We start from the raw sequence: 24339 nt of genomic DNA, 5'->3' as shown, positions 1-24339 counted from the left end.
CGACGACGAGTTAGCTCTTACCATGGCTAACATTGATGAAATCCACATGGGGGAATGGAAGAATAGGATGCGCGGCGACACTGGCCCGGGACTTGTGCAACTCGCAATTCCCACGACTGCTACTTTTGAGCTCAAGGGTCATATCCTAGCTTTACTTAAAGAAATTCCTTTCTATGGAAAAGACCATGAAGATGCCTACAAGCATTTGGATGAAGTCAATGATGTAGCTGATTACTTTAATGTTCCAAATGTGCCTCGTGAGACTCAGCTACTTCGCATGCTTCCGGTGACATTCAAAGGTGTTGCAAAAGACTGGCTCAAGTCACTTCCCCCCAGATCAGTCACCACATGGGCCAAGATGAAAGAAGAATTCATTGATCACTTTTGCCTACCTTCCAAGATATCCAAACTGAAGAAAGCAATAACTAACTTTGAACAACAAGCTGGAGAGTCACTATATGAAGCTTGGGAGAGGTACAAGAGCTTACTAAGAAACTGCCCACATCATGACCTAAATAGCCAGCAAGAAGTCTCCATTTTCTATTATGGAGTCAATGTCACAACTAGGAAGTTACTTGACTCGCAAAGCCCGCTCACAAAGAAGCCACCCCCGGTGATCAAGGAATTAATTGAAGAATTCTCTAAACACTCTAGAGAATACCACAACCCAAGAAATGATGTTACTAGGGGAGCCGCATATGCAGCTACTAAAGACTTGTCCGCGGTCATGGCTATGCTAAAAACCATGGATAGGAGGATGGATAAAATGGATCAAACGATCCATGCTATTCGTGTGGATTGTGAAAACTGCAATGGGCCTCATCTTACTAGAGATTGCGACTTGGATGAAAATGGCAACAAGAAGGTGCAAGTTTGTTACTCAAGTGGAGACCGATATGATGAAGATTGGCGAAAACCAAAGAAAGAGTGACTCCCATATGAAGAGTACAAGAAGTCTAAGGAGGAGAAGTTTAGGCAGAAAGGAAGAGGGTTTTACCAAAAGGAGGAGCCGGCACATGAAAGAAAACCTAGTTTGGAAGAAATGCTTACCAAATTTGTAGCTACTTCAGAAAAGAGACATAGTGATCATGATGCTGCAATTCAAGAAACAAGGACCATGCTTAGAAACCAGCAAACATCTATCCACAACATAGAAATGCAGCTAGGGCAACTTGCTCAACAAATCAACCAAAGATCACCAGGCGAACTTCCTAGTAAAACCGAAAATAACCCACGAGGAGCGCACATAAATATAGTTACAACAAGAAGTGGGAAAATAATCACTCCTCTGGCCCCTGTTCAGAATGAAGCACCCAAGGACTCACAGAAGGAGGAAGTAGAAAATCAAGAAGAAAATCAAAATTTTCAATCTGACACATCTACTCGCCGAGTACAAGATATGGACTCAGCGAGTACATAGCCAAATCCGAAGAAGCAGGTACCTGAAAAGATGTATCAGCCTCCAATGCCATACCCAGCCCGAGCTAAGAAGGAGAAGCAGGAAGAGGAGTACCAGAAGTTTCTAGATCATATCAAGGCTCTTCAAATCAACATACCCTTCATTGAAGCTGTCGTCCAAATGCCCAAATATGCTAAGTTCCTTAAGGAACTTCTCACTAATCGAAGGAAGATTGAAGAAGTGAAGAAGGTAGTCCTCAATGAAAACTGCTCAGCTGCTATGCTAAACAAGCTACCAAAGAAGAAAGGTGAACCGGGGAGCTTAACACTACCTTGCCAATTTCGCAAGTTAGCTACAATTCATGCCTTAGCCGATTCGGGAGCAAGTGTGAACCTAATGCCATATTCATTCTTCAAGAAGCTGGATCTCCCCGGAACCAAGGCCAATTCGCATGGCAATTCATTTAGCAAACAAGACATTCACTTTCCCAAGGGGCATATGCGAAGACTTACTGGTCAAGGTGGACAAATTCATCTTTCCAGCTGATTTTATAATTTTAGATATGGAGGCGGATCCTCAAGTCCTGATCATCCTCGGAAGACCCTTTCTCAACACGGCGAGTACATGGGGTATTACACGTTGTAGTCCCAAGTTAAGAGATAGTCGCCGAATACACGTTATTACTCACCGAGTACATTGATAATTTTCGAGTTCCAGAGCTGTTTTGAGCACTTTCACTGCAACATTTATCCACTTTTCGTGAAGAGTTGTTACTGGGGATTTTCTAAGAAGCTTGTTCCGTGATATTTTTGAGCTGTCAACCATACGAGACGCATGACACCCAAGGCATGGATGAGCTGTTCCCATGGCTAAAGTCAATTGAAGATGGAGTTTCAGAAAAGAGTATCAACCTATCGATTGCTACCCCAGGGGAGTTTGTTCCAATTCTTTCTATGTTTGCATTTTTATTTTTTTTGCATAATATGCAATGAGGGCATTGCATAAAATAAGTGTGGGGTAGGGGGTTGGTCACATATTAGAAAATTTAGAGTCTTAATTTAGGCTAATTTTAAAAAAAATTGTTGCATACCAAAAATATTACTTAGGAATTAATTGAGAAAATTTTGGTAAAAGCAAATTAGGATTCCATGTTAGAATTGTGTTGATAATTGCATGAAAACCCAAATGTTTAGTTGAGCCTATACACGTTCTAGTGCATTTGTGGCTTCCTTATTCCAGTGAAATCATGGGACAAAAACACGAACTCGTTCAGCCTGAGGGATGCAATATGTTTAGCATCGTGTACTTGAAATGTATCCAGGAAAATTGTTATCTTTAGCCAATAAAGGTTGAAGTTGAGCGCCCCTGTTTAAGCATGTAGGGTTTTGAGTGAAAAGTGAGGAACATGTAAAAAAAAAGAGAGAAATTACAAGAAAAGTTTGAAGAATTTTTGTAGCATCAAAGTCAAAAGTCAAATATGAAGATCAAAAATTCCAAAGAAATTCAAAAAGTTGAAGATACCAAAAATCAAACAACAAGGTGGTGAATTCAAAGAGATCAAAGATGAAATGTCAAAGAAGTGAAGAATTCCAAAGAGCTCCAATGTGGTATCATAAATTGTAATTATATAGATTATGTATGCTTAGGTTGCTCAACCAAAAATACCTTGAGGTTAAGAGGTTTTCTGGGGATGGATTCGGAGGGATGCATAAAATGAGCATAGTTCGGGGTGAGTGGGCGAATGTTTATGAGGATTGTGAGTGTTTGGAGTATGGGGGTATTTAGGACAATCTTAGACACAAATGCATGCGTTGCGGTCTTGGCATAATGGCTGGGTTAGATTGGAGTTGTCATATGTGGTTCTAATATGTTTAAATTTCAGTTTTGCTTGGGGGCAAGAAAAAGTCAAGTGTAGGGTATTTTGATATGTGCATAATTAGTTAATTATTTAGCATACATTTTTATTCATTTTTAACCAATTATGTGTATAATGTGGACAAAAGGTACTTAATAATGTTTAAATTTTGTTTTCAGTCCAAAAGACATGCTTGGGAGTAAAATGGAACAAGGGGAAGCAATTAGAGACCAAAGAATGAAGAATGAGGGACAAAAGCTTCCTACTCGGCGAGTTCTCGAGCCTACTCGGCGAGTACACTTGAATATTCCAGAAGATAAGTCAAGACTGCTGATCTGAGACGGATAAATAGCACCTACTCGGCGAGTTGTGTCTACTACTCGCCGAGTACACCCTGTTTTGAGATAATTATAAATACCAAACCATTATCTTGAAGAAAGGGACTTTTGACGTTCTTGGAGCTTCATCTGCGATTGAAGAACCCTTGGAGGAGCTAAGGAACCCTAATCTTCAATCCTTGGAAGAATCAAGGCAACTAGGTTAATCATTCCACTTAGCTTTAGGAATTAAGTATGTTTAGCTTAGTTAAATCTGTTTTTGAGTTTGTTTTTATCATGACTATGAACTAAATTCGTTTTGTTTCTGTTGGGGAAGACTAATTTGCTCCTATGGTTTAGAATATACTTTTTGATTGATTGTTATTTGGTGATTTTATTAAATTAAGTTTGTTAAAGAACCTTATGCATTAATGACAACTATTTTCTATTAATTGGAAGGTAATTAAGCTGCATGAACATCTCTTAATTATTAACCTCATATGTTATGTGAACACTTGATCATATGCTTAAGAGTAATGAATATGAAATTAAGATTAATTAGAGAATGGGTAAATTAATGTGTGAGCTTGTTTGAGAAACCAACAAACAAGAGGTTAATTGAAACACCAACTTGACTAACCAATTACAAATCTTATTTAATCCAAACAATTGAACTAGGGAATTAATTAGATTAAACAATTGGCCATGCTTGAATTGATTAATTGTCTAAGGGTTAGGAGTAATGAACATGAACCTAACCACTATAGTTGGTAACTAATAATAATTAATTGACCATTTAAATAACCATAGGAGTGAATTAGTTGAACTTAAACAGAAACCCTTTAATAAATTTGGTGAATTTGTCATTTGCTTTAATTGTTTAGTTAGTTAATTGTTTTAAGTGCTAAGTTTAAGTTTCTAGTCTTGTAAAACTAGAGAAAAAGCCCTTTACTTTTATTACTTGTTAGTTAAAATTAGTTACTAGATTAATTTCCGTTCCCTGAGTTTGACACCCTACTTATCCAACTATACCACTAAAAGACAGGTTCACTGCCTTTGTGTGCTCAATTTATTAACTAAAAGTAGGATTAAAACTAGTTCGTTTTACACACATCAATGATAACACATATATCATATTCTATTTCTAAATCTCTTAGTTATTAAAAAATACCTTTCATCTAACCATACATACTATAATTATATGTACATGCTCAGTTACATGATCTTAAACGTATAATTATATGTACATTATCTTACATAGGATTATAGTGCATATAATCTATTTTTGCTTCCTTTATATCATGCTCGGATACATGATCCTAAGAATATAATCATACATACATTTATATAACTGAATATATATATATATATATATATATATACACACACACACACACACACATAGAGAGAGAGAGAGAGAGAGAGAGAAAGGTAGTTATTACTCACCTTGTTAGTTAGTGAAGACTAATTATCACATGGCTCCAATCTTCTATTGATGCATCTTGGATCATCCTCTTGTACAAGGCCTATTTATACAAAATTTCAAGTTCCTTAAAGCTTGACTTAGCCTATTAAGAGCTTATCTACTTCCTTATGTTAAAATGATCATTTAACTGATCATAATTCTAACATTTCATTTTTCTACTTCTAAATTCAATCCAAATAATAAAACTAGGCATCCATACTACCTAATTCATTACACTCAATCTCTAATTCATCAATTCAACATTACCACTAGTTAAGATTTCAAACCCTAACTCTCATTGGATTCATTCTACCATGGAAATCATATATATAGAGCTTGTTCAAAGCCCCTAAACACTCTTAATAACATCAATAACAAGCTTCCTAAGAGTAATCTTTCATATCTATCTCAATTTCATAAATCACCATTAAATCATTTCTAGCTTAAAAATGATGAAGATGGTTACCTTAGGAGTTTTGATTTTCAATCCTTGCTTCTAACACCTTTGATAATACTTGATCTTTCTCCTTCCTCAAATTTTTAAAGTTCCTTTCTCTAAGAAATAGGGAGTGTTGTTGGCAAGAATGAGGGCTTAAAAGCTTTTAATCTGTCTCATAATTGTATGGTGTTCATGTATTTTTTTTCCACGGTGCACATTATTTGGCCATGGTCAGTCTTTCACTGAGACATGGTGCCTTTCCACAACACCATCCTACTTTGGCTACCGCATTGTGGCACCAATATACCACGCCGTGGGGAAAGATACATTGCCCTCTACTTACAAAGAAGGATTTTTTCTGAATCCCCATCATCCTTCACCGCACCATGGTGATATATTTACTATGGCACAGTAACTGCTTGACAATAGTTCCTTAGCTGATTCCATTCTGACTTTGGGATATTTTCTTCCAATCTTCTAACTTGCACAACATTTTTATTTCTAACCCGTTTTGTATGATCTTTATATCCACGCGAATATGGGAACATACTATATAACTCTATTAATTCATTTTTAATTGCCTTAATACCGGTCTTAATCAATTAAGTCACAAACTTGGCCCAAAAAACATAAAAAATACTCATTTTACCCTTTTGACTACAATTCATCTTGTCATGGATTATTTCTCTTGAACTTACTCCTCTTACCTTATCTTAGTGAATTAAATTCATCTTGGTAATTTTCATGAAGTCACAACTTCATAATCTCACTAAATTCTAATTTATGGCCATATTGCCCTTTTGGTTAATATTTGACTAAAAGTTAAATCTCTTTAAATTTTGGGTTCTTAAAATCTACCCTCCTTAAAGAGATTTTGTCTTTGAAATAATTTATTACTTTACTTTGCCATTTCCTCTCTCTTTGGGTCATTTCTAAGGTTATCTTTAACTTTAACCTTTTAACCCAAAATAATAATCTACTTTCCATTTACTTGCATTTTTAATGTAATGGCCAAAATCTCTTCATTTCTTTACTCAAAATGGTTGGTAAGGGATATATACTATGCTATCTACTCTTACGCAATCATATTGCATACTTAGTAACGTTTTTCATCTTTTTGTCCCACTTTCACAACCATGTGCATAAACTTACCTTTTTCATTCTCTTTCTCACAAGTGTACCAATAAACTTTTTAGCCATCTACTCTCAATTAAGTTACCAATCCATTGTGCTTCCACTATGTCATTCTAACTCTATTAAGGGGTTACACTACCATTTTTATAAATCTTTCCTAACTCTTAGTGAATTATTACACTTAATCACTTCACTTTCATTCTAAAGGGTTGTATCTAACTACAACTCTTATATTAACAATCTCTTAAAAATTTGTGCACCAAACGTTCACATGTATCTTCCCTCTGTTTCAAATACTCCAAGTCTTAGTTTAAACATGAAATATTCTTCCAAGTACCATGTTAATATTTCTTGTCCATTCACTCGATCCTCAAGTAACTTTATGATTCCATTGGACCACAATAAGTACAATCTATTTGTAGCACCCATACACTGCATACATACCATAGTTATCTAGTTTAATCTCGCCATTCCATCCCTACTTCACAAGTCCCATTTATTACATGTTAAGTTCTTCTCAATCTACCATGTTATCACATCTCATCCCAAACCACTTAATCCTAAAGTAATTTAACGACTCCATTAAATCACAATAAGTACCATGTGTTTGCAGTGCTCATACACTGTGTGCACATCATATTTATCTCGTTTCACTATTATCACTTTATTATTTGATTCACAACTATCTTATCTCTTGTCTCATAACCCATTTCTCTACTTGAAATTTTGGGTACTTATCTTCTTTATCCCTCAGCTGCTCACAAGCCAATTGTTATGACTTTCTCACTTCTTCCTATCAACTCTACATGTAATACATCTAAAAGATGCATTTTCACTTAAATACCCACCTCTTACATTAGGAAGTCACACACTCCTAATGTTTTTGACTTCTTATTTTTAGATGACACCTAGTCATCTCATTCTCTACTAGGGCTCTACACCCAACCTTACACTTTTCTCACGAGTCCGATATCCTCCCACTTCTCTATGCAACATTTTACTCTCACGAGTCTGATATCCTTATTTCTTCAAAATCCAAGATCCAAGCTTCCAATCACTAGTTCCGCTTCCTTTTCCATCCGAGCTTGTCATTGTTGCTGAAAAATGAAATTCTAAACTAATTAAGAACCTTTTGTTCATTAAATGAGATAAAATCAACATAAAGTATTAAGATAATATATAAATTATATGATTAAATATGCCCATATCACATCACTTATTCTTGAATGTTTTATTGTTCTATTAACCCTGAAATTTACAGCTTCTTATCCAACTCAAAGAGTGAGTTTAGATTCTCTTATGTTAACCAAGGCTTGGGCGGTGCTTGAAAAGGGCCTTTCAAGAATAAGCGACACTTTTTTTTATCTTCCTCCATGTCTAAAACACTGAAATCTATAGGAAAAATAAACTTGTCATTTTTAGCTAATAAATCTTCACAGATTCCTCTTGGAAAGGTCACCGTTTTTTTTGTTAAGTGGATGTCCATTCGGATTGGTCTTGGTTTTAGGAGGTCAAGTTTCTTAAAGAATGAATAAGGCATTAAGTTGACACTTGCTCCCGAATTAGCTAGAGCGTGGCTTGAGGATAGGTTCCCGAATTGTCATGGAAATGTTAAACTACCCGGATCACCTATCTTCTTTGGTAGCATGTTCAACATAGCAGCTGAGCAGGTTTCATTTAGTACTACTTTAGATACCTCCCCCCATCTTTTTTCAGTTTTTTAAGAGATCCTTAAGGAACTTCGCATACTTTGGCATTTGAGTTAACGCTTCAATGAACGCAATATTGATTTGAAGGGATTTGATTTTCTTTAGGAACTTCTGGTAGTCTTTAACATTTTTATCTTGTCTTTCTCTACTTGGAAAGAGCAGCGGTGCACGGTATGGCTTAACAGTTTAACAATTTTGTTTTTAGGTGCTTGCCACGTCGTGCTTTCTTCACCATGGCATGGTGACTGTTCATTACTTTTTCCTTGACTTGATTCCCTTCCTTCCTGCTCATCATCTGGGTTACTTTTGTTAATAGGAGTCAGATAGGTAACAATTTTTCCACTTTGCGTTGTAATGGTCTGGATGTGAGCTCCTCTTGGATTTTGTTCAGTTTTTTTTTGTAAGTAAGCCCGGTAATCTTTCGTTGAATTGCTTTGATAATTGCCCGATTTGTTGCTTAATGTTCTTGATTGCAGCTTGCTGGTTTCTAAGTATTGCTTCAGTATCTTTGTGTCTTTTTTCTGGTGTCGTAGCAAAACGAGCAAGCATTGTCTCGACATCAAGTTTATTTTCAAGAGCCAGTTCCTCTTTTGTTAAATGCCTTTTCCTTTTTTTTCATATTTCTCTTCCTTGGCTTTCTTGTAGTCGTCATAAGGCAACCACTTCTTTTGGGGCTTTCTCCAATCTTCGCGATAATGATCACCGCTCGAATTGCATAGATGGATTGATCTATTGTAGTTATCCTCCTATCCATGTTATGCAACATTTCTAAGATCGCTGACATGTCATCTGAAGCGGAACTCACGATTCCCCTTGTCACATCTTGTTGAGGGTTATGATATTCTCTTGAATGTTTGGAAAATTCCTCAATTAGCTCCTTGATTACGAACGGTGCTTTCTTTGTGAGTGACCTGGAGAATCAAGTAGTTTCATATTCGTTATGTTTACCCTATCATAGAAAGTCGAGACTTCTTGTTACACATTTAGATCATTTTGAGGACAATTCCTCAACAAACCCTTGTATCGCTCCCATGCCTCATACAGTGACTCCCCCACTTGTTTCTTGAAATTTGCAATAGCCTTCTTCAACTTTGAAACTTTAGATGGTGGGTAAAATTGTTGTATGAACTCTTCATGCATTTGTGACCATGTTGTTATTGTGCCCGGTGGGAGTGCCTTCAACTAATCTTTTTTTGCACCCTTAAGAGTAATAGAGAGCATTCTTAGCAAAACTGTCTTGGTGGTATGTTTGGTATGTTAAAGTAGTCGGTGATATCATTGACCTCATCAATGTGCTTGTAGGCGTCCTCGTGGTCTTTCCCATAGAATGGTATGCCTTTCAATTGAGCACGTATGTGTATTTTTAGTTCAAAGCTAGCTATATTGGGAATTGCGGGTTGCACAAGTCCCGGTCCAGTGTCTTCACACATCTACCTCTTGTATGCCTCCATCATCATTTCAGCAATGTCCATCATTTTGGCTTTTGGCTCGCTTTCGGGTTCGCTTACTTTGTTTGATTCGAGTTCGCTTTCTGGATCATAAACTGATTCCTTTTTGTTAGGAGTCTTCTCAAAATTTTGAATTCTCTTTCTATAAGCCCTTTTGCTTGATTCCCCGAATTTGGTTGTCTTCTTCTTATGGAATGCTGACTTAGGATCGTCAAACGGTGGTATGATTGGTGTTTTTGATCCTCGGGTCATAAATCACTGAAACAAAAAAAAAATGAAATGCGTAAATAGAAAAAAACAAAAAATTAAAATTAAAATGCAATGACACCACGACGTGGTGTTTATGTCCACGGCATGGTAAGTTAAACAGAAGAAAACTAAAATGAAAATTTAAAAGAAAATAGACAAAAAATTTCCTAATAAAATAGTAGATTAAAATTAACTAAAAATAGACCATTCCCCGACAATGGCGCCAAAAACTCGATACGAAAACAAATATGCACTAGTTTTAACCTATTAATGTAACTAATTATTATTCCTAAGGCAGTGTTCCTAGTTGAAAATATAATATCACAAATAGTTGGGTATCGAACACAGGGAACAAAATGATTAGCTAATTTTATCTACTAATTACGTAAATTACTATTTAATAAATGAAAGGGGTTTTCTCTAGTTTTGCAAGACTAGAAACTTAATTAATTAAATTAAAACTAATTATCAACTAATGTAACAAAAAGCTAAATTAAAAGCTGGAAACTCAAAAAACGATTTTAACCATGATAATTGAGAGAGTTTCATTAGCTTCGATATACTTGCTATTATGGTTGATTTAATGGAAGTGCAATGGATTAATACTTTGTTGGTTACCGATTCCTAAGATGATCAAGTTAATGTTTACTAACCTAATCCTTTAGCAAATATGTTCATTCATACGGTGATCAAGTGGGTACACTAACAAATTTACTAGTGTTCGGTTCGAGTTAGTTAGACTTATAATGGATTGATCAATTTGGTTCATTAAATAAATTCAACATAAGATTGCTCGTCATATATTAGCTCCTACAATTACTTACTCACTTTTCTATTTAACCATAAGTTTTGGTCAAAACACTAGTCCTACAATTTTTCAATTCACAAAGATCATAAGATTCAAGTTTAATCAAGAATGATGGTCATGCAAACTGAATTAAACTCAACAATAAAAAGAAAAGTAGTTCTCATAAGCATAAAGAGGTTCTTTAATAAGTTAAAGTAACAAATAACCAACTAAACATAATCCAATCCATAAATCAAACAATTAAAAGACAAGTAATCTAATCTAAATTAATGAAACTCAGCAGTTTTTAGCCCATGATTTTAGCAAGTAAACACATAAAAACGAAGTTCAACTTGTTATTCATGATTAAACACAAGAATAAAAAGTATTAGTAAGTTGTTTTGCCTCAAATCTCTCAAATCCAAGCTTCAAATCGATCTTCTGCAACTCCAAGCTTCAAATTATGTTCCTGGCCTTCAAAAATCAACAAAAGCTCCAACAAAAGTTCAGTTTTTGGAGGAATACGCCTTCGATTTATAGTTTTCTCGAAGTCGGTCCACCACGATGTGGTCTTTGGGTTATCACATAATCCGCAAGTCTTTGAGGTTCGACATGAAATCTCAAAACACCACGGTATCGTAATGTCACCATGACGTAGAATGGGACTTATCTTCATTTTAGATTTGATCAAAGTTCTTAGCCTCCAGCTTCCTTTTTGCTTTGAGCATGTATTTTACGACTACAACACAACACACAATAGATTAAGAATCTTTTGTTGTATAATGAGAATAAAAATAACTACAAATATTAAGATATGATGTAATGTGTGTGTGTGTGTATATATATATATATATATATATATATATATATATATATATATATATATATGCACATATCATAGTGATTCCACAAGATTATGTTTAGTTAGTGGTCTTCATCCTACTTCGGCAGATGACTGGTCATCTACAAACCTAATGGTTACCTGATATAGACATACCATTTTTGGTTGTTTAAAAAGGATAGGGAATACTAATATAGTACTCATGTACATAAAACATACCCCACCAAACATCAATGTCATCAAACAAAGTTCTACTCTCCGTTCCCATCTTACACATACCCTAATATGATGTTATCCATTATCCAAACATAAATAAACCGAGCATCTCCGTTGGGCCTTAGTGTATAATTAGACAAGATTACAATACATGTAATCAACCTTCAACACAAATTCTGTGCCTATGTAATATCTTTGCAGTATAGGGTATAACTAAGCATTCTTTCAACTCGAGCTAAATTTCGTTGAAAAACCTTAGTTTGTAACTAGACCAGTTCATTCTTCATCGTCAATATAGTATTCACGATACTATCATGATATAAAGTATGACCATACTATTATCCAACTTATTTGGATCTAAACATCCTTTATGTGTAAGTTTAGAAACTAGACTAGGCTACAATCCCTATAATCAACATCCAATACCTATTATATTTAGATAACACTATCCTAATTTAGTGTATATATTTAACACATAGTATTAGGTATTTAATATAAATTAATATTTTTTTAGTAATAATACTTCTATTAATAATTTCAAGTAATAATATCATATAAATACTTTAACGCGTATATAACTATATCTGGTTTGCATAATGTATGTCGTCGAATATACATCTAACACATATTCCAGATAATAAGCATTTAATTCACATACAAACTTTCAACACATATTTAAAACTTTTAATATATACTTGTATTAAAATCATGTTCATGTAAGTAACTATGCACTCACATGATTGAGGTGGAAGATCCACAAGAAAGGTATATCCTCGACTAATACTTCTGTTTATCCCTTTTATACAATCTAAATACGAGTTGTACTATGCTTCTGTATTCATTCGTATTTATAAGCTTAATAAATTATTTCTTGATTCTACAATAATTCCAAGAAATAGTTTGAGTTCTATAAAATAAGGAACAACTAGGTAAGATCCTATCGGAAGTAGGATCTGTTCGATATATGTAGTATATTGTTTGGAAAATCCACTTTAAACACCTCACTAGATCTAGCCTAGACATCACTCTCGTAAGTAGACCAATCAATATTTTGAATGAAATCACTGATAAATCGTATTTACAAATTCATAATAACAGTCATGAATATAAATATAAGTCACACGTAAAGCGTAGTAAGTGCAGCTTAAGTTATAGAGTTTCTAGCAAAAAGTCGCAGATATAGCCTTGACTCTGAATACTTCATTTCATCAGGATTTACAATGCTACAACACCTTGCTAAAATAATTGATACTCAGAAGTCAGATACAAGAGGTTTGAGAGAGAGTTTGAGGGAGAGAGGGTTGAGTGAAAATGGGCAAGGAAATAAAGAGAGTTCAGCTTCTATTTATAGGAGGTTTTCATAGGGCATGTCGCTCCTAGGTTCAGAAGTGCACTGCGCCTCTTCGATGTGTTCCATCCTACATGGTGCCACATGTCATGCTCTTACTGGTGCCACATTGATTGGTCGGTGGCAAAAGTGGTTGCCACCTTTTCCATTTGGTACGCTATTAGGTTTTCTAAAATCATATCTTTTGCATACAAGCTCCATCTTCGACGTTCTTTATATCTACACGTTTGTATCTATAAGTGCTAAAACTTTCCTTTAGACTTCGCTGGATAATTCTCATTCCATCTTATATTTACAGTCTATGAAGATTACATTGTAAAAGACCATAAAAAATTCATAATTTCTTCATACAAACAACGTTCTCGACGTTCTCTATATCGATGAATTCATATTTACGATATCTTCAACTCTCATTATATTGTTTTTGCAAACAATCAACCGATTTTTATTTCGATTTATATATTGCATATTGTTGTACCTTGTCGCACTGAAACTTCGAAAAATCATAATTTATCTATACGAAGTCAAATTTAGGTGTTCTTTATATGCACACTTTAGTAATTACAATTACCATGCATTTTGATTAGATCACTTAGGTTAATAAACAACCTATCTATGATCTTTTATGACACATTTTTCCGTATAGGACTGAATACGAAACTTCAAACAATCATAACTTTATCATACGTAGTCAAATTTGAATGTTCTTTATACCCATAAAATTGTCATCATGACTACTACTAGTTTTGTCAAGACTAATTATCCAAAGTAATTTTTTTATTTTTAAACTTTTATTTAATGTAATTTGTTAGATTTAAAATAATTTTTTATACAAATATTATAAGCCCATAGAATTTGTTCCTAAAACATGTACACAATATATAAATATTATTTGTATAATTCGTATTGCATACTAAGGATACTTATTTATTTACAGTTATCCTATTTGATGATTTAATTATTCGATAAAACGAATACTTATAATTTATAGTTCTTAAAACGTCTAGCCTGTATTTGTGTGCATTACATAAACCACATGATAGCTAGGGTTTGTGAGTTATTTTCCAACCCAGTTGTCAAAGCTTTATAATAAGAAAACTTACATTTTATTCAATTAGATGTATATGAAATATTTTTTCTTCCCTTAAAATTATTTTCCTTGCCCTAAATTTGTGCTAACGCCTAAAATCATCCTATAATGTTCTCTGAAGTTTAAGGAGAGTTTTGGAATGTTTTAGAAGGTTACAAGACCTACCTAAACGACTTAAACATTTTAAACACTTATTATTTTGCGTCAAGCTACATAGGTCTGTGTTTTCATGCCTAGAAAAATATGGTCCGTGTTTTTTGTTTTGCTTCTCTATTTTGGTGATGCACTTTCATCAACTCATGCAACATTTTTTCCCAAATTCAAACACTCATAACTCTCTCATACAAACTCATATTAGGTTGACTCTTTTTGCCACTTTTACCCTGTCATCCTGGTTACATTATAAAATGAAGAATCAATCGATTTAATGTATTTAATACCAAATTTCATAACCTTTAACATAGGGGTATGTATACTTTAATTACCCAAACAACCAAAATGCCATTTTCAAAATTCCAAAACATGGGAGTATATTAATGTAACATTCCGATGATGAGGTATTTTCAATTTTAACCCTAACAATGAAGAGTTATTGCATTTTGGCCCATATGCATGAGAAAGCTTGCAAAATGACCCATAGTGTCATTTTTGTAATTTTTGTGGTGGACTCACGTACACAGGGCGTACCTAGTGTATGTGGGGCATACCTGTGATATCCAAAAACCCTAATTTTTAGGGTTTGGACCCTATTTAATCAACTTATGGCTTCCAAACCTCATCTCTCATCAGCCTTTAATACCTCCATATGACCTTAGCAAACTCTAGCCACTTGTTTGAGCATTCTTGACCCTTGTGTGTGTTTTTGGTGGTCTTGAAGGAGAAAGAAGGAAATAGAACCACCTTGGAAGCTTTGGATTTGGGATCTTCACCTATCTAGCAATCTCAAAGAGGTATAAAGCTTTAAACTTGGCTTGTAATTTCTTAGATCTTGCTAAGTTCTTGATTCATGAACATTTTGGTCCCAAGAATTGACCTTTTGAGTATGGCATGGTACAACCCATTTTAACCATCCTTTTACACGCTGTGAGTAGTTTAGAAGCATAAAAATAGGGTCTTGGCTCTTAACTCTTCCCCGTGCTTGTGTTTGGTGGTCTTAATTGGTTAAGAGGTTGGGGTTTCTAGCATTTAGCACTTATTGCTCATGTAAGACCATAAAGTTGGAAACTTTATGTTCAAGAGCGATATTTGGGACTTGGATATGCAATTTGGATGTCAAAGTTCAAGTATTAAGCACTTAGTACATTAAGAAGAAGTTAATTTGTGTATATTGGGCGTACCAATTGGTACGTTACACGTACACGGCCAAACCCTCATTTCCTGGTCAACCATCGAGTACGTCTCGTGTACTCAGATGGGTCGAGTTGTCTGGTTTGTAGAATTTGACCTTTGACCTAGTTTGAACTAAGGGTATTCTAGGAAAATTCAGTGGTACTTGATATTTAGCATTATTTGGTGTTTAGGTGACCAGTTGAATATTCATTCGGAGTTGTGTTCTATCAGATATCTTTACAGACTGAGAATTGAGTTTTCCTCGCTATAATTACGGTTCGAAAGCACCAATGTCGACCCACTAGATTATGGATCCTGATATAGAGGATTTCGATATGTTATAGTGATCGGTATCCTGGTAAATAGGATGTAGTATGCAGCAGTGATCTGTAGATCTATATGTTTGTCTGATGACTAGTTATATATTTATCTGTTATCGGATATATGTTATATGGTATGTATATGTCGACATGGTATGGTTGGGTTTAGGTAGTATTGCTTTGTGCGGTAGCTAACAAACCTGGGAGAAAGCTAGACATAAGTTGTATGCTTGTAGGTCAAGCCAAACGTATGTTGTAGGCTCGAGAGCAAGCCGAATATGAGTTGTGGGCTTGAACGACAAGCCATACGCATATTGTGGGCTTAAAGGTAATCCAGTCCGTTAGCTATGGACCCAATATATGTTGTTATATGTTATGTGTTTGTACTTTAGGGGGACTCACTAAGCTTTGGCTTACAGTTTCAGTTTATTGTTTCAGGTACTTCAGATGATCACGGGAAAGCGAAGGCGTGATCATGCACATCTTCCTGTTTGTGTTATAGGATCTTGGGAAAACTCTGATTTTGAATAATACCTTTGTAACAATGACTCTTTTGTAAACAATGATTGGTAAATGGTTGATTTTAAAAATTTTAAATTTCTATGATTTTTTTGGGTGTTACAATCAATAACATGATATTCATAGCCCTAAATAGGGTGTTTATCAATTTATGAAACTTCTTTATTCACTAATTTCTCTTACATACTCTTTATGATTGTTACTATCCGCATTCTAAGCTTATTCACTTCCATTTTTCATTAAATTAGCATTATAAGAAATATCAATTCAGTTGTTGTCTTATACAACCATAGCTAAACACATGCTAAATTATTATTATTATTATTATTATTAATTTAAAGGATGTTACACTATGACTTATGGTCTTCACCTTTTATCATCCATGACAGACAGTTTGGTCTCTTACCCTGTTGCTTGCTTACTTTGAATAATGTTCTATATATTATTTTTTTATCTTCGTTTTTATTTATCTGTTAGTAATAATATTTTCTAATGGTCATCTAAAACTCAACACCTTGTCTCACATTCCATTTTTGAAACCTAATATTCGGTATTGGAAAGACCATGATTGAGGCTATTTGGTTTTGCAATCTCCTTCTCTAACTTCTTTCTCCTCTATCTTGTGCTATAGTAGTGTTTTGTGATAATAACAAAACCAAAGAACCAAACATCTTGAAAAATATTAACACTTTGTAAGAGAAGATGATTCAAATTGCACACGTTTCTATTGAACCGCAAACGTCTGGTACAATGGACACACACACATACAACTGTTGTACATTCTGACAAGACTGACACATATAAATAGGGAACATGAACCATAAACAGTTCACGGCCGCACACAACCTTGCAATCATAAACACCAGTTGAACCAAAAACACCTTGTTTTCGGTTCACCCAACCGCAAACCCTATAAACACCTAAAAAAAATACTAACAAGACTCATATAAATGAATGCCTAGCCCAAACCAACAAAATATGAACTAACAGTCTCCCCTTTGGTTTGAGGTTAGCATAAGCTCAATCCTTCTCAATGATAAGCACGTCTGACCTTCCCATTACTCCCAGCCACATTTTCTTTTTGATAATCTTAGCAATCATGCTTGTAAATTCTTTAGCAGCAACCTCAAAAATCTCATGCTTGCATACGATTTGATTGTAAGCCAAAGTGTGAATATCCCGTTCACCAAACTGTAGCAAATCCTTCTTATCAACAATACGAAAAACACAATCCGAGAATTTGATGACAACTGAGGCTGTGGCTTCATCAAAAACCCAGTATTCCATATTGTTTAGTGATCCATCACAAAAATGCTTAACAATAGGAATTTGTGTAACCCACTTTGTAAGAGGCAACATTACATTCTTGAAGCTCTTGTTGGTCTTAGGATCAAGAACACCTTTGGCTCTTTTCATGAATGATTCGACAGTTTTCATCCCATCAAATTTCCTCTTAACTTGATTTTCCAAGATGAGTTTGAAATCTGTTCCTCGTGGATCATTAGCTGGGTTTGAAAATGGAGCATCGGCAACTTCAGTGAGGTCCAACTTTGTCCAAGAAGAAAAGTCATTATTGTGCTTGTAATACTCCACCTTTTCGCTCTTGCGCTTTACCAACCACCAATTTAATTTGTCATGAAAATCCACAGAATAATTCCTGACCGGTTGCCATACTTTTCTCTGAACCACCTCTTTTCGAGCTCGGTCAAAGTCAGTTGGGGCTGGTCTCCACGAACATTTGGATCTGAATTTTTCATGAAGAGCCACTTCCCCTTGGTTTTTGAAGATACATGTTTCTGAGCTTGTTTGAGAATAATCCTTGGATTGTCTTGAGCCGGTTCATTCTAAAATTGGTCAACAATTCTTGTGGTTCTGACATATTGATCAACAGGAGAATCTTGAGCAGCTTGTGAAGGATCACAATGAGAAGGTTCTGTTGCATTTGGTTCAGCGACCGGTGTCTTGAATTTGTCATCAAATTCACTGATTAGCTTGTTTTTTAGGTCGAAGAAACCAGGAGTCAAGGCACCAAGGTTTAGCTGCATGTCGGAGATCTGTTTTGATTTTTGAATATTTTCATCTTCAAGCTCGGAAACTCTGACGTAAAGTTTTCCTATCAAAACATCCTTTTCAATGAGCTTTTGATTTATAATTCCGTTCTCCTCCTTGAGCTCAATGATTGATGGGTCCACTCCCCCTAAACTTCCTTCACCTATAGATAACCCTTTACCTCGGGGCGAAGGGTTAGAATCTTGTTGAGCCAAAAACCTGGCAAGCCTCTCGGAGGTAGCATCGTGCGCAGGTTGTGGTGGAGAGGAACCCCCAGGAATTAAAGAACTCATGGCTTCATACGAAGATCAAACATCACTTGGTCCTTCTTTCAAAACGTGGGCTTGTTGGGTCGATGTAGCAGTTGCAAAAGATTGTTTGGTCGGCAAAGCTTGTTCTCTAATACGCACTCCCAGCCATGGATCGACTCTTCTCCTTTTGAGTGGAGGCTGGGAGGCTAGTGTCATGATAAGATCACCTTCAGATGGCAAAGTGGCTGGAGTAGCAACTGAAAGGGGAGGAATCCTTCTAGTTGAATCCATATTAGTTGAAGTGTCGGCCATCTGATCCGTAGTTGGAGGCGTCACCTTGAGAACATTAATAACTCCCTCAGTCTCCGTTGTAGGTTATACAACATCATGGACATCATCAAAGAACACATTGAGTTCCTTATTACATGGTTTGAAATCATCACCCCGCTCGAAGTCGAAGAGTAATTCATCATCATCAAATCTGGATAGATCACCACCTTGATCCATATTAGCTGCATCATCATCCTCATCATCATCAAAGTCAAGCACATTATCCCCTAGATTCATCACATCTTCATCTTCATCATCATCATTCGCATCGTCACATCATTTACCTCCACATTAGTCATCGGTACATGTTCCTTGGCAATAATTGCAATGGGAGGAACAGGGTCTTCTTCATGCTCAGAAGCGGTAATAACATCATCTTCATCATCTTCATTTTCTGCGGAGCTTTCTGACTTGGATGCTTCACTAATCTCTACAAATTAGCCAAACTTCTCTAGTGGGTGCTTTCCTTGAAATACAAATTTCGTACCCTTGCGGTTTTGTTTCATGAGGCCAAAATTATTAGCACCCAAAGACTTCAAGTCCAAGGATTCACCTCTTCTTTCTAACTCTGGATATTTACTGTCAAATATCGTCCTGAGAAATCTTGAGAACATCAGAAACTTATCCTTCCTTTTTCCTTCTAAATTGCTCATCATCTTATTCAAAATGTATCTTGAAAAGTTAAACTCAAGACCCATGGAAAGAGCAGTAATAACACCAGTGTTCAATAAGGAAATCTCATCAACACTAGATTGCCTGCCTGAGATGCAGATTATGAAGGAGTGAGCAAGAAATCGCCAGTAAGGAGGCAATAGATTCTTCACGGTAGATGGAAACACTCCTTCATAGCCCATTCTTTCAATAATCTCTTTAGTTTGCTCCACAGAGATCTCAGTTTTAAACCCGGGCTCGTCATTCATTTGCAGAACTTCGTGAATAGTTTGCTTAGACACTACAATCTTCTTTCCTTGAATAGTGGATTCCACTGTGTCTTCACCATCTTCTCTTTTATTCACAAAAGCCTTGTTCCAAAACTGTTTCACTAAGTCTTGACAAATGATGGGATTTGACCTGAAGTCATGTGCAAGACAACATCTCTTAAGTCCATGAATCATAGACCTAAATTCTTGGTGTGCTGCTAGAGGATCAAACAAGAAAGCAGCAATGTTGTGGTTATCCGCAAATTTCAAGTCTGCCATTTGTTCTGCACCAAACGAGCCAAGTGAGAAAACTAATGATTTAATCAATTAAAATTAAGTTTTCTTAATTATCAATTGATTAGGCCTTAATGAAACAAGATTTAAACGAAAAACAATTTTATGGCCGAAAACAGGTTAACAGTCATAAACGTGTTTACGGCTGTAAACGGTTTGCAGCCGTAAACGTTGTTCGATGCCGAAAACCGTTTTTGCTTCAATAATCCTTCCAAACGCGATAGATTCAAGTTAGTTTCAGCATGGTGAGGGTCGCCTTTGATGTATCTACAAGAAACAAGGGTGAATTTCCGATGAACACAGCAAATAGATGGTGAATCAGAGATTGGATCGAAGAACAGTCAAGAGAAACTAAGTGGGTGTTTGCGGCCGAAAAAGAAAAAGTGAGGGTGATGAGGATTACAGCCGGAAACATTACCTTTTATACCTTGGATCATATCCGGTTCATAGCCCATGGGCTGCAAACCCAAAAGCCTCAAGTCTAAGCCCAATACATCCAATTTAATAGAAAATGAAAACATTTTGGAAGACTTAAAAAATAAAATTAAAGTTAAAATAAAATAAAATTAAATCTAAAAAATTAAATTCAAACAAACAATTTTTTAAAAGTTTTAATTTTGTAGAAAATTAAATAAAATAAAAAGATAAAATAAAATAACACTAATTTCTTTTCAACATTGCTAATTTTATTTTCATGATTTTGGGATCAAAGATTTAAAACATCCTTAATATGTTTTTCAGTACCTCCACCTTCATGAATAGATATAGTCAATCATTGGTATTGTGGTTCACTTAAACATGAAAGATTGTGCCGAATTTGGACATTCTACAAGTGACAAAACTTTTGAACCTATATACCTAAATAATACTCCTAGAGGGACCATTTAGCTGACGACGACCAAGGATATTGTTGTCCACCTAAATTCAGCAGCGAGATGTACAGACAACTTGTTAAATATTCAATTTTAGATGTACTAGAATGTGTTTCCCGCTTCCTGATATACCCCGATAATCAAGGACTTCCAAAATACTCCTTACTTTAGATGAGCAGACAATTATTAAGGAAGAAAATAAATTTTAGAAATGCATATGCCTTATTCCCAGATCGGATCTCTTCCAATCATGCAGAGGGATTAACATATGACTAACTGAATTAGAGGGATTGAGAAATAGAATATTGCATATGTTGTGTTCCAGGTCGGATAAGAACTTATCACACAAAGGAGACAACATATGACTAACAAACAGAAATAATTGCATATAGAAGGAGATGCATAGAAATAGAGTTGCATATGTTGCAGTCCAGGTCAGATCTCTTCCAGTCATAGAGAGGGGGCAAGATGTGACTGAAAGAAAGAAAGTAAGAAAATAACCTTCTACCGACCTACTTTATCGCAATTCCCCAGTCGCCCTATCAGTACTGGAATTAAGGGCATGAGACCATACATCAAGAGAAAGTTAAGCCACAATTCTAGATACATATTAATTTAGTGTAGCCTGTAGGTTCCCATGTATATCTCACTGCTTAATCTACCTGAGCATCGTATTTTCAGACCAAACGGAACTATCTAAGTCAATACTTGTCAAGTCCTTTTACATGTCAATCTATGCCTAGTCTGGTCCACTTAAATCTTTCATGCCTACCAGTGCATTGAACACAAAGCCTACATAGTTCATCGTTTGTACCTTACACAAACTAAAATTGCCTGTTATCACTTGGTTAATATCACTTCCTAACTAATTACCTGCAGACAACCTCCATTAGAACATATTTTTGGATTTTTGAATTTTATGATTTTTGTTTTGTTTTTACTTCTCCCCCTAATTTTGTGCATAGGAGAGAAAGGAAAATAAATGCGCAAATTTAAACTAACCTAAAACAAAAATTAGTCTTCAAAACATATCATTTTGAGAAAGCCCACAAGCACATTGAATCGAGCTTTGTTGAACGGTTTGGTGAACATATATGTCACATTATTATCAGTGTGAATTTGTTACAAACGGATGAGCGAACGCTCATAACAATCTCTAATGAAATGAACTTTGATGTCGATGTGCTTGGTTTTGGAGTGTTGGACAGGATTTTTAGCTAATTGGATTGCAGCATCATTATCACAAAAAATAGGGTTTTCTAGAAAATTCAAACTGTAGTCCAAAAGTTGGTGTTGAATCCAGATTACTTGAGAGCAACAGGCAGAGGCAGCAATGTATTCCGCCTTAGCCGTTGAGGTTGAGACATTTTGTTGTTTCTTGCATTGCCACGACACCAAATGGTCTCCTAGGAATTGACATCCCCTGAAGTTGATTTCCTGTCAAGTTCACAACCTCCATAATTGTTGTTAGCAAATGCATATAAATCAAAATCAGAATTTTTTAGGATACCAAAGACCCAGTTTTGGGCTACCTTTGAGATACCTAAAAATTCTTTTGATAGAAATTAAATAAGAGAGTTTAGGATTAGCCTGATAACGTGCACATTGATTGACTGCGAACATGATGTCGGGTCTACTCGCAGTCAGATACATCAGGGATCCGATCATTGATCTATAATTTGTTTGATCTACGGATTCTCCATCAGGATCTGGAGTCAACAAGGGTCCTTCAGTCATCGGCTTCAGGGCAACTTTAGAATCTTTAAACCCAAACCTCTCAAGCATGTCTTCAACATATTTTCCTTGATGCAAAAGGATTCCGGTTGAATCTTGTCGAACTTGCAGCCCCAAAAACATGGTCATTTCTCCCAAAGAGCTCATCTCAAATCTCTTCTTCATAACAGCCTTAAACTCTTTGCACAACTTCGAGCTTGTTAACCCGAAAATGATGCCGTCAACATATATCTGTACACGAATTAGGTCGGCATCCAAGTTCTTGATGAAGAGCTTCTAATCAATCATGCCTCTGGTATAACCATACTCAAGAAAATGATTTGTTAGAGTAGCATACAAAGAGCCTGATGTAACCCATATAGAGCCTTGTCTAATTTGTAGACATGATTTGGAAATTCTGAGTTAACAAAACCAGGAGGTTGATCAACATAAATTTCCTCTTTCACAGCTCCATATAGAAAGGCGGTATTAACGTCCATCTAATAAACGGTGAACCCCATGTAGGAAGCATAAGCCAGGAAGATACAAATAGCTTCAAGGCGCGCTACAGGAGCATACACTTCAGTGTAGTCAAGACCTTCAATTTGCCGAAACCCACGAACAACCAGACGTGCTTTGTTTTGCACAATCACCCCACAATCATCTTGCTTATTACGGAACACCCAGTGCGTGTCCAAATACTTCTTTCCATTAGGCAGCTCAACCAGCTTCCATACCTCCAATTTCTCAAATTGATTAAGTTCCTCGTGCATCGTATCAACCCAACTAGGCTCATTCAGTGCCATTTCCACATTCTTTGGCTCGATCTGAGAAATGAAGTAAGAGTAGAGACAAGAGTTGACATCTCCACTCTGAGTTCTCATTTTAACTTCGTCGCCCAGTTGGCCAATGACATTTTCGATCGGATGATCACGTTGAAGTATAGATGGGATCTCTTGGCTGATGTCATTGACTATGACAGGAAGGTTGTTGATGTTGATGAGTCCGTCATCTGTTGAATCATCCACCTTAGACGATCTGGAACCGTGAGAGGTGCTTGCTACATACTCATTTGCTATTGGTTCAGGAAAGAGAAGCTCCAGCTCCATGAATGATTGAGTAGCAACGGAAGTATCTCTAGTCATGAATTCTCTTTCAGCATGAGTAAGAGGAGTGGCTTCAACATCAGGATTGATCCTTTGACTTGGAGAACCTAAAAAAGTACTTGGAACAGCTTCATCCACCACAGGAGTCGTAGGAGGCACAAAATGTGGTTTGTACACAACATCTTCCTCTTCATCTTCAATAAAAACCTTCGTACCTGAGTAAGAACCTGACACATCATCTGAAAACACATTAAATGATTTAAATAAAGAAGCATAATCAAATAACCAATCAGGACCGACTCGGGCATCTGTCTCATTATCTTCCAGCCATCACACATT

The 24339-nt window shown here is 35.8% G+C and overlaps 1 protein-coding gene and 2 non-coding genes across 3 annotated transcripts; 2 read left to right on the top strand and 1 right to left on the bottom strand.

The window, feature by feature from the left end:
• Positions 1-406: 406 nt before the first annotated feature.
• On the bottom strand, positions 407-513 carry LOC145103472 (small nucleolar RNA R71). Its single transcript, XR_013706564.1, has one exon. It is a non-coding gene; the product is annotated as a small nucleolar RNA R71 (small nucleolar RNA).
• Positions 514-1450: 937 nt separating this feature from the next.
• On the top strand, positions 1451-1945 carry LOC145098242 (uncharacterized). Its single transcript, XM_079035895.1, has one exon. The coding sequence runs from the start codon at positions 1451-1453 to the stop codon at positions 1943-1945; it is 495 nt and encodes a 164-aa protein (XP_078892021.1).
• A 7358-nt stretch (positions 1946-9303) lies between these two features.
• On the top strand, positions 9304-9410 carry LOC145103610 (small nucleolar RNA R71). The gene has a single exon (XR_013706694.1). It is a non-coding gene; the product is annotated as a small nucleolar RNA R71 (small nucleolar RNA).
• Positions 9411-24339: the final 14929 nt, after the last annotated feature.

Source organism: Lactuca serriola, chromosome 4 (assembly GCF_051521515.1).
Source record: "Lactuca serriola cultivar US96UC23 chromosome 4, Lser_US96UC23_V15, whole genome shotgun sequence".
Taxonomy (NCBI): Eukaryota; Viridiplantae; Streptophyta; class Magnoliopsida; order Asterales; family Asteraceae; genus Lactuca; species Lactuca serriola.
Note: the sequence above shows the minus strand (reverse complement) of the source record. Positions and strands in the feature narration are given on the sequence as shown.